Source organism: Botrytis deweyae (genome assembly GCF_014898535.1).
Source record: "Botrytis deweyae strain B1 chromosome Unknown BDEW_012, whole genome shotgun sequence".
Classification (NCBI taxonomy): domain Eukaryota; kingdom Fungi; phylum Ascomycota; class Leotiomycetes; order Helotiales; family Sclerotiniaceae; genus Botrytis; species Botrytis deweyae.
In genome coordinates, this window is record NW_024066219.1 from 711,084 (window position 1) to 726,494 (window position 15,411).

The 15,411-nt window shown below is 42.4% G+C and overlaps 6 protein-coding genes across 6 annotated transcripts; 4 read left to right on the forward strand and 2 right to left on the reverse strand.

The window, feature by feature from the left end:
* Positions 1-234: 234 nt before the first annotated feature.
* Positions 235-1,437, forward strand: EAE98_006038 (uncharacterized protein; the record flags this gene model as incomplete). The annotated part of the gene is made up of 1 exon (XM_038953660.1): positions 235-1,437. The coding sequence occupies one exon, from the start codon at positions 235-237 to the stop codon at positions 1,435-1,437; it is 1,203 nt and encodes a 400-aa protein (XP_038810055.1).
* A 912-nt stretch (positions 1,438-2,349) lies between these two features.
* Positions 2,350-3,663, forward strand: EAE98_006039 (uncharacterized protein; the record flags this gene model as incomplete). The annotated part of the gene is made up of 2 exons (XM_038953661.1): positions 2,350-2,608; positions 2,747-3,663. The coding sequence occupies 2 exons, from the start codon at positions 2,350-2,352 to the stop codon at positions 3,661-3,663; spliced, it is 1,176 nt and encodes a 391-aa protein (XP_038810056.1).
* Positions 3,664-4,218: 555 nt separating this feature from the next.
* Positions 4,219-5,983, forward strand: EAE98_006040 (uncharacterized protein; the record flags this gene model as incomplete). The annotated part of the gene is made up of 6 exons (XM_038953662.1): positions 4,219-4,246; positions 4,359-4,396; positions 4,540-4,676; positions 4,738-4,873; positions 4,931-5,468; positions 5,643-5,983. 6 exons carry the CDS (start codon positions 4,219-4,221, stop codon positions 5,981-5,983), a joined length of 1,218 nt encoding a protein of 405 aa, XP_038810057.1.
* A 175-nt stretch (positions 5,984-6,158) lies between these two features.
* EAE98_006041 (uncharacterized protein) lies at positions 6,159-7,739 on the reverse strand (the record flags this gene model as incomplete). The annotated part of the gene is made up of 3 exons (XM_038953663.1): positions 6,159-6,443; positions 6,528-7,288; positions 7,682-7,739. The coding sequence occupies 3 exons, from the start codon at positions 7,737-7,739 to the stop codon at positions 6,159-6,161; spliced, it is 1,104 nt and encodes a 367-aa protein (XP_038810058.1).
* Positions 7,740-9,560: 1,821 nt separating this feature from the next.
* On the forward strand, positions 9,561-10,775 carry EAE98_006042 (uncharacterized protein; the record flags this gene model as incomplete). Its single annotated transcript, XM_038953664.1, has 4 exons — positions 9,561-10,098; positions 10,159-10,332; positions 10,386-10,414; positions 10,467-10,775. 4 exons carry the CDS (start codon positions 9,561-9,563, stop codon positions 10,773-10,775), a joined length of 1,050 nt encoding a protein of 349 aa, XP_038810059.1.
* Positions 10,776-10,920: 145 nt separating this feature from the next.
* On the reverse strand, positions 10,921-12,402 carry EAE98_006043 (uncharacterized protein; the record flags this gene model as incomplete). Its single annotated transcript, XM_038953665.1, has 4 exons — positions 10,921-11,658; positions 11,712-12,088; positions 12,136-12,282; positions 12,387-12,402. 4 exons carry the CDS (start codon positions 12,400-12,402, stop codon positions 10,921-10,923), a joined length of 1,278 nt encoding a protein of 425 aa, XP_038810060.1.
* Between the last annotated feature and the right edge of the window lie 3,009 nt (positions 12,403-15,411).

Below are 15,411 nucleotides of genomic sequence, written 5' to 3' on the forward strand. Positions count from 1 at the left end.
AAATCAATATCAACGTGTTCAGTTTCGGCTTTGGATACCCCGCACCCCTCATTCGTACCCCTATTCTTACCGCCTGGGCATATTTTGCCAGGTTTTGAACTGATTCTTCATATATCTTTCAGTTTCCTATTCTTTTGGCAAGACTCAACTCTTCTTCTTCTTTCCTCGTCACAAAGCTTGCATACAGCAAAAGTGTTGACTTGTTATTCGTCCCATTCTCGTTACTGCGACATCATGGCAAGTGCCGATTTGCCTTCTCCTGAATTCGTGGCTGATGCGACATCTGCTGTTGCCCGCTTAATCGTGGGAATTCCATCGGAGTATGTCTCCACGGAATCTTCTCCGATATCTTCAAACACACTCGGAAAATTATGCAGCCTAACTTTGACGAAATTTCACTGCTTTCCCAGGCTACCTCTCGAGTTACGTCGCAAAATCTGGGATATCTATTTTGGTCCGCAGCTTGGCCGGATTATCGAGATCGAATGGGATCCGACTCATCCCGTTGACAAGCATCATGGATACAGAGCAACAAAGGCATCTTCTCAGGCCCCTATAGGCTTACGAGATCCTATTTGTCGAGATACTCGGGATGAAATTTTGAGAAAATGTCAGCTTTGGCATTTCGATAATCGTCCTGAAGGGCATGAACCACCATCTCGACTTACATATTTTGATCCTTCTATCGATATCGTCTACTTCGGTTACAATACTTGTTTTGGTACAATGTGCCTCTTTGTGGACAATTTGGTTAGGGCGGGAAAACAACTTTCGCGTGTTGCGACTCGTGGTCTCGTTGATAGAAATTACTCTTGTTTAAAGGATCGCAGATCGGTCTTGGACGTTTGTTGTTCTTATGTGACAGAGAGTGCCCTCACAACCGTCCAGTTCCCAGAAAACTCCCTCCGTGCAGAAGGTAATTACAATCGACAGCTAGATCTTGGTTTGAAAGTGCTTCATGGTTTCCACACGGACAAGTTTCCAAACGTCTATAATGGATGGCCTGGCTTGCGGGAGATTATTATTTACGCTCAGTATTTTCCGCCGGTAGACGAAAACACTACGCTTAGACCGCCTACTTACGCTGGAATTCAACCAGCAAAGTCAGATATGTCGAGCTTTTGGTGTATTGAAGAGATAAAACGGGGCAATTCTCAATTTGATAATTGGACAAAAGGTATCCAGCCAAAATTTAGCCATGCTTGCCTTTCTAAACGAGCTGAACCTGGAAGAGTGTGCGACTCCTTAACGATGACAGAGGGAGACGTTGACGCATCCGTCTGGAACACCTATTGCGAGGAGATCGTGAGATTATCAAGTTCACACTGCCGAATTAGGGTAACAAAACGGAATACTAACATTTATAACCGATATGCTTATTTTGAATTATATGGCACTGAGGAGGCAATCTTCGCTGTGAAAAAAGCTTGCTTGTGAGTCTTCAATTGCGATTATGATGAGATTTACTAAATATTCAAGGCTCAAACCGGGAAGTTGGGACGAACATAGAATGGGTAACCATTGGCGTAGACGGACTGATGATCAGTGGAAAGAATGGAACTTCAATTTCTTGAGAGCTTTGTGAATTGAGAAGAGATCACAGGCCTTCGAAATCGATCGACAGCTACCCTATCATCCAAATCTGGTATCTCGCGATTTCCCCACACCTTTTATTGACTTGGGCTGGTACCATCTGTACATATAGCATGATCGCGAAAACAAAGTCGTTACAAGTTCTCTTGCTTCATTAATTCGTGATCTTGAATGTGGATTTGCATTTCCTCGCCTATTACAAAATGTCCTCGACGGAACCGATTTTTTGGTTTTAAGGCAGTTTTTATGGTTGCGCAAGTCACCGAACACCGAATCCATAATCCTCTTCCTGGCTTCTAAATTCTTCGTCGTTGGTACCTGTGATTCTGATATCCATTTAGGTATTGTCTACTTACATATCCCATCAGTGATAGATATTTTTATCGTTCTACATCACAACAACCTACTTTCTAGTGACTGAAATCATTCTCAATACTTGAGGTAGCACTTTCTATTATGGTAGATATCTACTGAGTGGTATATTCATTAGAACCATTTGCTTGAAAATAGAGAGCTTTTCATGTCCGAAGTATGAGTCTCCATTCATCACATGACTCTCATGTGATTGGCCTAATGTACGGTACAGTCACGTTGATTGGACGCCGTTAACACCCGGGGTGCTAACCGAGATATGGTATCTTCCAACAACACCTAGGTAGTTTCTTGGTGTACTTCGATGTATCGTGTCAACTCTTGTTTACATTCATATTTATACAACATCAAACATTCGAAAAATTTCCAGCAAGAAAAGTAAATATGGCATCATCCGCTACCGAAATTGAGCCATTACTGGCCAGTTCGATGAGAGTTTTGCGCAATCAAACCACCCTTCAAGATCTCATTGCAGCTTATCCATCTTTGAAGGAAAAGTCGCTTTCATCTCCTTCGAGCTTGACAGAGTTGGAACGTCGCGTGTTCCTTGATCTCCCGGATCCGGAAATTGAAAGTGCCAATATAAGTGCAGCAACAAATCTTTCACGGGCTGAATTGGTAGAGAAAGCGGTTACCAATCGCGGTAGCCTCACAGATGCAGAGGTCTTGGTTTTGAAAGATCGATTCTGGACATCACCCACCCAAGAGGAGAACTCGAGGATAACTGATGGGTTCATGGATTTAAGTGAAGAAGCAGGCGACTAATTTTTTGATGCCAAAGCTCCAGCTTATCTTGAGAACGAGGAAGAAGCTTTCAACATTGGTATTCATGAGTTCTGGGGCCGCGAGAAAGCTGTGCGGAATTATCAATTAAATGGTGTACTCAATGCAGCCTTGCCATACGCGCCGGAATGGATAAAGCAGCTCTACAAGGAGGGAAAACAGCAATGGGGTTTTGTATGTTGTTATGATGCTGCTGCTCAAACCATCGATGCAGAACGCCTTGAGGAATTCCAATTTGCCTTAGGTAGCTTTTTCGAACATGCACTTCGGTTCAATGGCTCAAAAGATATCATCAACGCCAAGTGGAAATATATGACGTTTAATGCGCCAGCCACTGCCTTTGCGCATACTCCAACTTCCATGCAAACTGAAGGCCACAGTGGTGGGATTACCTTTCGGAATGTCGGTTCCCAGTTCCGAAATGCATTTAGGGAAGTTTTAGAAGACCCAGAAAAATACCAAAGAAGGGAAGATATAATATCGACCACTGAATACACAGGTGATCTTGAAGATGGAATTGCCGGTTCCGGGTTTCTCACAAATACATTTCTTGTATTTGATCCAGTCTGCATCGACTTAGTGGTGGAATCTGGATATTTCTATGATAACATGCGTGTCTTAGCATTCGAGGCTGAATTTCCAGTGCCAGGAAGAACATATGTGGAAGGATATCAAGGTTACACATGGGTGAGACTAGATCAGTTGGTGTGCTACTTCTACGAGCTCAGGATGAAAAACGAGCTTGGCATAGATAAGATATGGGAGGCGGCGCAAAAGAGTCAGAACAGTGCATTTGTTAGCATGGACCCCGAGGAGGCTTTGAATTGGTCGCGTTCTAACCATCAAACGGCATTCACCTCCGATAGTATACTCGGAAAAAGACGTTATATCATAAGAGAAGCTCAACAGAGTTGAACAAAAACTCGGTTGAAAGAGGAGCTTTCGAGACCGGTAGAGGAAATGAAGCCTGGGCACTACGAAGTGCGGTTTACCAAATATTTGTTTATTAGGAGGGCTGCAATCTTGCACTAGACAACTAATGATTATTGTGTCGGGAATCCGATGATAGAAAATTTTCCACCAACTCATTCATATCCACCACCCCCAAAATCGGGTATACGGAAAATTGATGGGGTGACATGGGGTTTGCAAATCTATATCTCAGAACACAATTTCTTTGCTTCCGGTCCTCGGAGCAAACTTGGTATACAGTTTACGAAGGTCAATTCGAATTTGGACGTGGTAATAAGCATTTCCAAGGCTCCGGCCAGGGGCCCCAGCGTTGAAAATCCACTAAAGCGGTCTTCCCGTTATCCACTATTGCATCTATCAGACAGGTATCATTTAGGCACCGTTGAGCTTAAAGAAAGATAAATCATATGTTTTCACGATACTGGCAGCTTTTGGCGGGAAACGGAGATGAATTTCATGGGTTTTGCTAGTGCTCAGCACCAACTGTTGGTGATTAATATGATCACATACCAGGGCCTGTTGGCATGTGACCAAACGTCCATGGAGGGGTAATTTTTCCAAAAGATTTTTTCAAAACTAGTGAGCCACCCAATGATTACTCAAATCTCTTTCCCTTTATTTACTGACTAATTTCAAAGTTGTGACTGAATGCACCAGTACCGCTGGTTGTACAAATGTAAGTGTGAAGAATCCATAATCTACTGCCCAAACAATAAGACCTACAAAATTGTGGCTTCCTTCACGTTCAAGAGCGCACAATAAAGTCCAAATCTTCCTTACCCACTGTCTCAAGAGTACTGGTGCTAATTAGATGTCTAGTGGAATGCTTTCACCGCTTTCAAAGCTGGAGAGGAGACCAGTGGTGAATCCGGGTTAAGTCTTTCTGACCAAAAATGTGTTGAGGGATTTGGTACAAATGATTTTAACACTATATGTGTCTTCGTATGTGGGCTAGGGTATGTTATAAATGAGATAAGTTTGTGTTTCATCGACACCTCGAAGCTAATGGATCGAAAGGTATTGCCCCCCTGAAGCTTGCACTTGCGCTCAGATGGGAACAGCACCAAAAGTACCAGCTATCACTGGGTTCACCGGCTATTTCGCAAATGGAATGATTGAATACCAGGGCTTATGTGCTTTTGCCTGTCTTTATGTGAGTATCTATCTGGTAATTCATGTCGAATCAAGTGCTAAACAAGTACGACAACAGGGATTCTGCGGCTTCAAAAACAATACTGTTTGTGTGGACTCTCCAACTACTCTGTATATTCCTAGTGTTTCTCCATTCAATCCTCCAGCATGTACTGGAGGTAGTGGAGAAGGTGATTTTTCTGATCTGTGCAATTGGTCCTGCCAATATGGATATTGCCCAATATCTTCATGCACTTGCAACACACAAGGTGATTTGGCTATCCCTCCAACCCAAGTCGGCGATGTAACAGCTAGTTTTCTGCCGGTCCCTGGTGTCATGGAGTATGATGATCTTTGTTCATTTGCTTGCAGCCGTGGGCATTGTCCCGATGTTTGCGCTTCAGATTTGGCCTGCACATCGGGTTCGGGCTCTGGAAATTATATCGGGCTGTGCATTTACACTTGCCAGTACAATTTCTGCCCCGAACCATGCGATTGTCTTGTTTATGGTACTGAGGTCTCAGCTCCGCCTTTGGTGCCTGGAGTTACTGGATTTGGCGCCCTTGACTTAGACTCCGCCATCTACGATCCTCTCTGCAACTTTACTTGCAGCAATGGTAAGTAGATGTTTTCTAAAATACCATATTCTCAAGCCACAAAAAAAAGTCATAAGCCTCATATGAATCTTTTACTTCATTTTCTTTGTACTTCCACAAAATCTTTGGCTCCGAACCTCCCTTTCTTACCTGATTTAATCTTGGCATGCTTTCGCTAATCAGCTGACTTACCAGGCTACTGCCCTAGTGGTGCCTGTTCATACGAAGAGGACGCTGGTACAACTACATCGCTTGATTTTCCTTCAGATGATGACTTAGTTCCCTTTGAGTTAAGCACGAGCTACAGCCCTGGCGCTGGATTCTTATATGATACACCTGAGCCTTCAGACTACACCCTAAACGTCAACCTGATTGGTGCTCCAATAATTTGGGTTGACGTGAATTGTAGTTCAATATCGGGCGAGTATGCTCCGGGAGCCAATGGAGACACTCTTGGATGCATTTCTGCAGCAGTCTCGGTGAGTACTTCCAACAGCATCGTCTTTTTTTTAACGATTGCACATTTCGAATTGTGACTTTTCCTGGCGCTGGACAGCCTTCACAGCCCTGTGCTTCACGATCAATCTGACTCTATGTGTCTAGGAGACAACCTTAGGGAAGATTGAACAAGTGGAAAATGCCACAAAGCCACCATATTTCATTCGCCACTTTCCCCTTAAGTGCTCAACTCCACCAACCCATAATATCCCCTCAACCTCGCCATGTCCAACATTCTTCAAAGAACTCATCATTTTCGTCTACTTCAACTATAGATGCCTGTGACCCAGTACTAATCTTCCATGCACGATATGCAATTTTCACATACCGTAGTGAAGGAGATAGCGCGGAAATTAGCTTTATGTAGCATAATGCGTCATGAGCCGACACAAAAGGGTCTGGATTGGGACCTGGAAGACCGTCGGTACTGCTGCGACGTTGACCTATGCATAAATATGTAAGGGACTTCATGTTGGATAGATGGATTGAAAAATTGTCCTATGACAAAGTTAACATAAATCATGGCAAGGGGATAATTGACTAGTCACATTTGGTATGGGATAAATTGCAAGAGAGACATACCCATTGAGTAGCAAAATCTAGATAGAGTCCGAGTTTAGTGAGACTTCTTCCGTGGCCTGGAAGTCTATCAAGAATTGTGTATGGAGCTAGCACATCGTACCCTGGAGGCTTTTCTAAAACAGGCACTAGGAGATTGGGAGTGTTTGGTACATTCGTCACTTCTCTGATTGAGAGCTCGGATAACCGTGGGAGGTCGAGCGTGTTGAACTCCTCTAAGAGGGAGTCATACATGCTGTACAGCTGAGTAATTCCGAGTTTTCGAAGATTTGAGATCTTCCTTGCCTCATTATTCGTCCAGGCCCTGAGTGCGCCGTCGAGACGGGTGACCTTAATACTGCGCAAGGGACCCACGTTCTCAAGAAGCCTGTAGTCGATATCACAAAATTGAGCGTCACTGTTGCTGGGGTTCTCTGCGATCAGACCATTGAAAAATCCCAGGTCAGTGATGAATGATGTATTGGTCAGATTCTCTAGATAATTATCGACCCTTTCAGATGCGGACTTGAAAGGAGATAAGTCGGCTGGAAGGACAAGTCGGCTCAGCTGCAAAGGTTTTACTCCACATATGGTGTGATAATAATCACACAAATGCTCCAGAGCATACTTGCTGTCTCGCCTCAATCTGGTGTTTAAATGATACGGTTCAAACGAACTTCCATAGTCTGTAGGTCCAAGTACCCGAACCTTAAGATGGGGACATCTGGACAGCAATCTTGCAATATCTTCTACTCCAGTTGTTTCGCTGCTGAAATTGTGAAGCTCTAGGAATGACAGATCTTGGAATTATTGCAACATGATTGTGCTATCTGGAATACCGTTCATGTGAACCTCTTTAAGCTTTGTACATGCCTGCAAAGCCTTTTAAAAGCTTTCTTCTGTAAAGGCATGGAACAAAGTATCGTCATTTGCATTATCGATTAGTCTGGCAGGATATATTGGTTTTATGACTGGCTAATTCAACATGGAATGGGAACTCTAAAGGAGATACTTAGCATACTTCAGAGTCTGAACACCTACGCCCAGCTTCACAATTCGCGAGATGTAATCTGCTCAGGCTTTCCTGAGCTGTGAAATATGTTCTTCCCGATAAGACTGAGCTTCCTCATCTTCCTCATCCTCCTCAAAATCAGCTTCATCCCAATCGCGAAACTCACCATCAATTTTGACTTCCATTTCCTTCGCCAGCGAAATGTTAGACGGCAAAGGAGGCATATCGGGCTTCCTCGGTCCATCAAGTATCAATTCCGAATACCATTGCGCATACAAAATCGGCGTAAATATATCCCGAAATTCGCGACAAGCACTAGATATGCCAAAGTCTTAACATCGAGGCGTTCCCCCAATGCAATGTGTATTTCTCTAGGAAGCGACAAAATCCCCATGATGTCAGTATTTGCATGAAATGTCTCAGTCATGACTTGGAGGAGCAGAGTTTTCAAAGATTGAGATAACAAAAGAAAGGAAAAAAGCTGTCTTTATGTAGCTAGTATACCCAACTGTTGGTCAAAGCTAGCTAATCTATCTTTTTGGGCAACCGCCGCTTAATTGACTGCTGGAGGGAAAGGGGGAGGGGGGCAGGAGGATGCAAGCAGGCATTATTCAAAAGAACCTGATTTCTGCATCTAAAATACCAATCAGGGTTCTTATCTCTTCTTCGGATACATACTGATGGTCTTCCCAGTAAATCGATGGTACCCAGAACAGATGCATGTTATCCCTCTTAGATTCCGAAAATCTGAGCACACAACTCAAGATGTTGCATTGCTTGAACCATTTCTGGGCCCGGTACAAATCTAATGTAGCAATTGTCAGTCGACGCCATATTTCTTAATCGCCTGACGCTTTGCAAATGCCCTCGGGCGCGCTCGAGACGCGTTAGGAACTCTGGATGTTGATCATTCCGACTAGCAGAACTGGTCACTGCGCAGCGGGTTTGCGTGATGATAGATTTTCTTAAACTTTACTAAAAACACACCTTACACCCGAAATATAACGCGTCAAGCGCTCTAGCCCCACACCACGTAAAATGCTAACGGCAATCTGAAATCGCAACCGAGAACGATTATCACATGGTTGTCAGAAAAATGAGGAACAAGAATGCTTCTATCCATGTTCTGTCATCTAGACGCAAGCTGCTTTGTCATGTCTATATATCTGCAACATAATCCAAATACTATCCTAACATCAGCAACGACGAGGGCAGTCCTTACTTTGGTTCGTCAAACACCAAAATTGTGTATAGAAAGGATACGAAATTCAGCAATGACTCGCGGTCCCGAGCATGTGCTAAACTCTAGCTTCCCTCGCGTCTTGCCTTTCCACTAGTTCCACAAATTCGTGATTGTTAATCGTATGAAACCACTTCACTGTGGAATATGGGCCAAAGGATCGCAATTTTTATAGTCTCAGGAACAATATGCCACTTTTCTTCTTTTCCAAATATGAATGCTCAAAGATTGTATGACTACGCACGATCCCCTTCTCACTTGGGCCTCTCCCTGGAGGCTTTTACAAGCTTTCTAGTTCTATAGTTGGATCTTCCGGTCCTTTCAGCCGAGCTCGATATTACTATTATTATAATTACTGGCGAGATTGAAGATATACTGTTATATCGATCAACCGATCGATTTAACATAGATAGGAGAAAGCGAATAGAGAAAGGGTAAAGTTATTGAATCTACTTTAACTGAGTTCACTTCACTTATATCTGATAGGGATGAAACATGATTTACCTTTGAAGGCTTTAAATTGAAGAATTGAAGAGATAAAAGCAAGTGGGGGAGTCTCCTCGAACCGGGGCTAATACTGTGATATTTCACGTAGTATCTTAGTAATCACTTTGCATCTCAAAGCACCTCCGGATGCAACATCTTCCACACTAGATCCATATTATGCGATTCAGGTGGTTCCGTGAAGAAAGATCGGACAGAACAATCATGTATAAAGCTCCTTTCCCTCAGCTCTATTCATATTTTTCTCGTGGCAGAAATTCGGATTCCAATTCAATATCATTGACATCCTCACGTTGACCAAATGTCCAAGCGTATTCTTCTCACCGGAGCAAATGGCTTCGTAGGTTCGTGGATCCTCGATCACCTCCTCAGACAAGGCCACTTCGTCCGCGCCGTAATACGCTCCGAATCCAAAGCCGAACGAGTTGCCTCCGATTTCCCTGCCTACGAATCTCATCTTGACTTCGGGATCGTCCCCGATATCACCGCCCCCGGAGCTTTCGACGAGGTGGTCAAATCTGATCCTTCTTTTGATGTCGTGATTCATACTGCTTCTCCATTTCTCTACAAGGTTATCACGGATAATCGTGAATTTCTTGATCCCGCAATCAGAGGAACAATGGGTGTCTTGGAGAGTGTGAAGAAAAATGCACCGGAGGTAAAGAGAGTTGTGGTCACAAGTAGCTGTGCTGCAATTATTAATTTTGCTGAGGAGGTTGTTAGTCAGCCGCCAAAAGTCTATACGGAGGAGGATTGGAATCCTACTACATGGGAGAGTGCATTGGAGGGAACGCCGAATAATGCGTATCAGGCTAGTAAAAAGTTTGCGGAATTGGCTTGTAAGATTAATGTTCCTTGGAAATTGGGATGATAGATTAGTACTAATGATTTCTTTGTAGCATGGGATTTCGTGGAGAAAGAGAAACCGAATTTCGATTTGGTAACTTTGACCCCTCCGATGGTTTACGGACCGTTGAGACATACAATTCATAGTACGAATGATCTGAATCAATCAAACCTGAGGATCTATAGTGGATTGGTCAATTCATCTAAGGATGCTGAGCTGCCTCCAAGTGTGTTTCTTCAATATTATGATGAAAATGAAAATAAAAGCTAATGTGACCAGACGGCCTCCATACATTCACTGATGTTCGTGTAAGTATATTCCCCTCTCCTTCGAAAGGCCTAAACATCTAAGAAAACTCAGGACCTAGCAGAAGCCCATGTCCTCGCTGCAACTCTCCCAGAAGCATCGGGACAGCGTTTCATTGTTTGCGAAGGTCAAATATCATCTCAAAATATCAGTGATATCCTTCGCAAGAATATCCCAGAATTAGAAGAAAGAACACCGAAGGGTGTCCCCAGTGACAAAGGACTAGAGGATGGCTCTTTCGCATGTAGTAGCGAGAAGGCTGAGAAGGTGTTGGGATTGAAATTCAGAAGTAAGGAGGAGACTTTTGTGGATTTGGCTAGACAGCTCTTGGATATTGAAAAGAAACAGAAAGATGCAGAGTAAGTTGTGAGAAGATAACTTATTTGTGAAGGAGTGGATGCTTTTATTGATTTATATATCTATTGTTGCAAAAAATCTTAGGCCGGCGCTCGGGACTCTAGATGCAGATTGACTGTGCTACCGTGTATGGTCGTTTGAAGACCATTGTTTAATGGCAATATCCACTCACGCAAGTAAAGTCAGCGTTGCAAGGACTGTCTGCGCTGCAATCCCATCCATCGCAACCCCAAGTACAAGCTTCGGCTTGACGGCAATAACCACTCACGCAAGTATAGTCAGCGTTGCAAGGACTGCTTGCGCTGCAATCCCATCCATTGCAACCCCAAGTACAAGCTCCGGTTTGACTGGGAGCCTTCGTAGTAGTAGCGCTGGCAGTTGGTGTGCTCCCAGTGGTAGTGCAGCCCGTCTTCGTATTGTGTAAGAGCAACTGTTGGGCAGAAGACAAAATTGATGAGCTTCCTTCCACAATCAAGAAGTTCTCTTCTTTGTTATACTCGAACCATGATGCTGCAATGTAGTTTGGATATTCGCACATGTCTTGATTCACCAATTGGCTTATCCACGCAGCATTTCCAGAAGATCCAGCGTAGGCTGTTTCACCAATGGCGAATGGGATGTTATAAGCAGCGGAGTAGGTTTTGTAGAAATTGCCGTAGCAGTTTGAGAAGGCTGAGGCAGAGAGTGGTGATGATGAACTGGGGTAGCAATCGACACCTACTATATCGACGTAAGACGCGCCTGGCCAGTATGGTGCAACCGGAGCATCTGAAGTGTCCACATTGGGAGACCAGTACATTTTAATCTTGGGATTGGTGGAAACAGCTGCATGAATATTCTTCCAAGCTGTAACAAACTCGGCCGCCGTTCCATGGTATGTACCATCCGTCTAGTCTGATGTTAGTCATGATGATAGTAAAGTTTGGGATGATTAATACTAACAATGTAGTAATTCATCTCATGACCAAATCTCAGCCAAACCTCTACACCCTTCGCAGTGAATTGTTCCAATACACTTGCGACCTGACTAGCTACACTACTAGTTACCTGACTAAATGGAATAGTCGGCATGACCGCTGGTTGGAACACAGCACCAGAAGCAACAACATCATCTAGACGTTGAAGGAGTTGAGATCCAGTAAATGTACTAGATGTTATTTGCGCATACCATCCATAAGTACTGGCTTTTCCGCCGAGTTTGCTGTTTATTTGTGCCATGGTATAGGCTGGAGATGTCACTTGGTATCCATCTGAAGGAAGGAATCCAAAGGCCACGCCGTTGGAAACTACTCCACCGGAAGGAAGGCCATCAATTGGAGCTGATGAACATTAGCCATGAGTTTTACAAAGAATATGGATCTATCACCTCGTTTTTCAACAGAAAATTGTGGAGTAGCCAAGGCTGACACTGCCGAGAAAACGGCGGCACCGGAAAGAAGAGAGGTAGAGAATGATTTCATGGTGGAATAGAGATGTAAAGACTGTTGGTGTAAAAGTTTAAACCAAAATTGTTCTAAAAAACAAGATGAGATGAGAGTAATCGAGCAAGTGAGATGATAGATTAAGTACTTAGACTTTCAATGAATCACAGTATGTGTAGTTTCCCCTCCCGTTCACTGGGATGGTTTATCATGTCAAGAGAGTCCCAGCCGTCCCTTGAGTTTCAAAATATGCACCACCATGGCCCATGAAGCTTATTTATCGTATACTTTCGGGGTATCCGTCCAACGCTAGCAAGGATAATTATTTTAAGGTTATTTTGGAGTTAAGTGGCTTCCTTCCTCATGGAATAAAATGCCTTGAAACAAAAGCATTTGATGAATAATTTATTGAACAACAAATCATATAGCCAAGGTTATCTCTGCATTTTTAATTTACGATGAGCTTAATAAGTTTTGAATCCTTGCTAGCTTTGAACAAACTTTGTGAAAGAATAAGATAAACACAGACATGAAAATGCCGTGTGGATGACGGAATCCATCTGTTCAGCCGCATGGTATGACATTTCTCACTCTCATTGTACACCGAAATCTTTTTATCTGGGATTGGCGCTTAATTGGTAGATCTTCTTGATGGAAAATGATCATTCTTTCATCAACCCTGCAAGGCAACATCCAGACCCTTTGAGACCACAAAAGCCGTATACTACTATTACTGTGGGGAAAAGTATATTAGATTGAAGTTTGAGATTGAGAGTATGAGGTGTTTTTATTATAGGATTCAATATCGCTACCCTCATCACATCTCGCTCCATCGCTAGATTCCTTGGGAGTAACACTCCTCTGTCTCTATATAAACAGAATATTACTGAATTCATACAGGTGTTTCCATTGCAATTGGAGGTGGAAATATCTCTGATATGTATATGCCAAGTGAGCGAGCAGGTGTTTTCGGGGCAACGGATAGCATCACTACTATCAAGAGTGGAGAGAGGCTTGAAAGATAACAGCCTCACGGAGACGCCGAATCTAATATATCACCGTTTAGAAAAGATCTTCACTGCCCCGCATGTATGACTCGCAAACATGAACATATGCGAGAGGGGTAACCATCAGGGTGATATTTTGAGCATCGCACATCTGGATATGCTGTATACCAACAGGGATTGATGTCTCTATCCATTCTGATATTATCAGTTGTGCCGAGAAGTGTCTCTTGGATGTGTTGTTCAGTATTGTTCAATGCCCAATTTCTATCAAAAGTTAGCAAGTGCATACAATCCGCAACAAGATTTCAATATATACGATGAAGGAACATACACTCACCCAAGTTCATATATGTATACACGCACGATTCTTGATGGCAAAAGCAATGTAGACGTGCATCATTTGACCGTATATCATGAACGGGAAAGCCGATAGGGAAGGTGGTAGAGACTTTGTGGGTGCCGTCGGGGGAAAGAGAAAGCTGATAGGGAAGGTGGTAGAGACTTTGTGGGTGCCTTTGGGGAAAAGGACTGGGTTATGAACCAGAAGATACGGGCCTTGGCAAGATGGCTAGTAGACGTGGTCGAGGGGAAGGGCGGACAAGTGGATTTGTAGATTGCCTAGGTAATTTAGGCTTCAAGCCATTCTACTAAAAACCCATTGTTTATTGAAATATTTACTTGGTACTTTGATTTTCACAGCGATCGAAAACCCATCATAACAGTAAACCGCAAACTGGTGTTGCAGCTGCGGTATCTCCGACCTTAACGCCAATCCGTGGAAGCTTCCAGTCAGTCTTACTCGAGGCAACCGCGATTTTGTAGCAAACAGTTGAATGAATGACGAAGAACATGATCTATACTATGTGTATCATTTGACCTGTATTTGGTCTATTTGAGAATAACTGTGTAAGAGTTGGTAAGACCAGGGTTGATAAAATCGTCTTTGGTTGAATACAATGACTCTATACAATGAAATACTCCCTCGTGATCGCTCTAGAGGCTCTTAATGGTGAAATCGAACAATGGATGCCTGATAAAGGTGGGATCTGAGGACAGTGTATCGCAGTCAGCAGGATAATTCAAAGTCAGATCTAACGTCAATATTGAAGTCTTAGAAACCGCTATCACAGACTATTCGGCCCGTTGTACTCTATTCCTTCCACACCATAACGGTAAAAGGAGCATTTTTGCTATAATCATTTTGGTTGTTCTTGAAAGTGATTCCTCATGATATTTAAAGAAAAGATTATAGAATCAAGCCATGAGAAATCAAGAAAGTCCTAATAAGAAAGGATACAAAATATATACATGTATGTAATTCAATAAAATCAATGAAATAATTAAAAAGGTAATAATCAAATTGTTAATGTAATAATTCGATTACTTCAAACTCAAGACTGACTCTATGTAACCTAAATAAGAGATGGAAACTAAATACTATCTAAAATGACTTCAATAATTTGAATTTCTCATATAGTCCAGATTATGAATTTGAAGAAACTCAGATTTTCTTTTAATCCTCTCAAACTCTCGTATCTAATTTGAAGGAATTCATAATTCATTAAAGAAGTCCTTTGAAAAATTACTCAATTCCTGTCTCTTATTTTGATTGAGTACATAGTGATTAATCGCTTATTTTAAGCGGTCAATTATTTAATTATTTACTTCTTTTCTTCTGTTATTTTTTCAACTCTTTGATTCGTTAACAAAGCTATTCAAAGATAAGTTATATATACTTTCTGTAAATATAAGTTTATTTTCATCAAAAGTAAGTTCAGTTCCATCGATTTTGTTAATTTTATCGAAGTAAGTGATTCAAGATACATTTAGACGTTGAAAGACCTCTTTTCTTTTTTCATTCGCTTGTTACCCCCTTTCCCCTTTTTATTTTATTCAATAAATCAATCAATCCATGATATATATTCAATTTTTGGTAATAGGGATATGTGAAATCGAGCTCTTCTGATGCCCCAGAGTATCGAAAGAGCTAATAATAAAACTACAAAACGTACATGAGAATCAATCGGAGGAGGATTGTACTTAGTCATTAGTATTTACACGCTACACTACACAACAGCCACCATTACGAGGCCTTTACACTAAAGAAACTAGACAAAATCTTACACAAATATGATTCTTAAAACGGTATTCTGTGGCCATTATAATTGTACATAACAACCGTATTTTACGGCTATTTTGATTTTACGGGGAGAT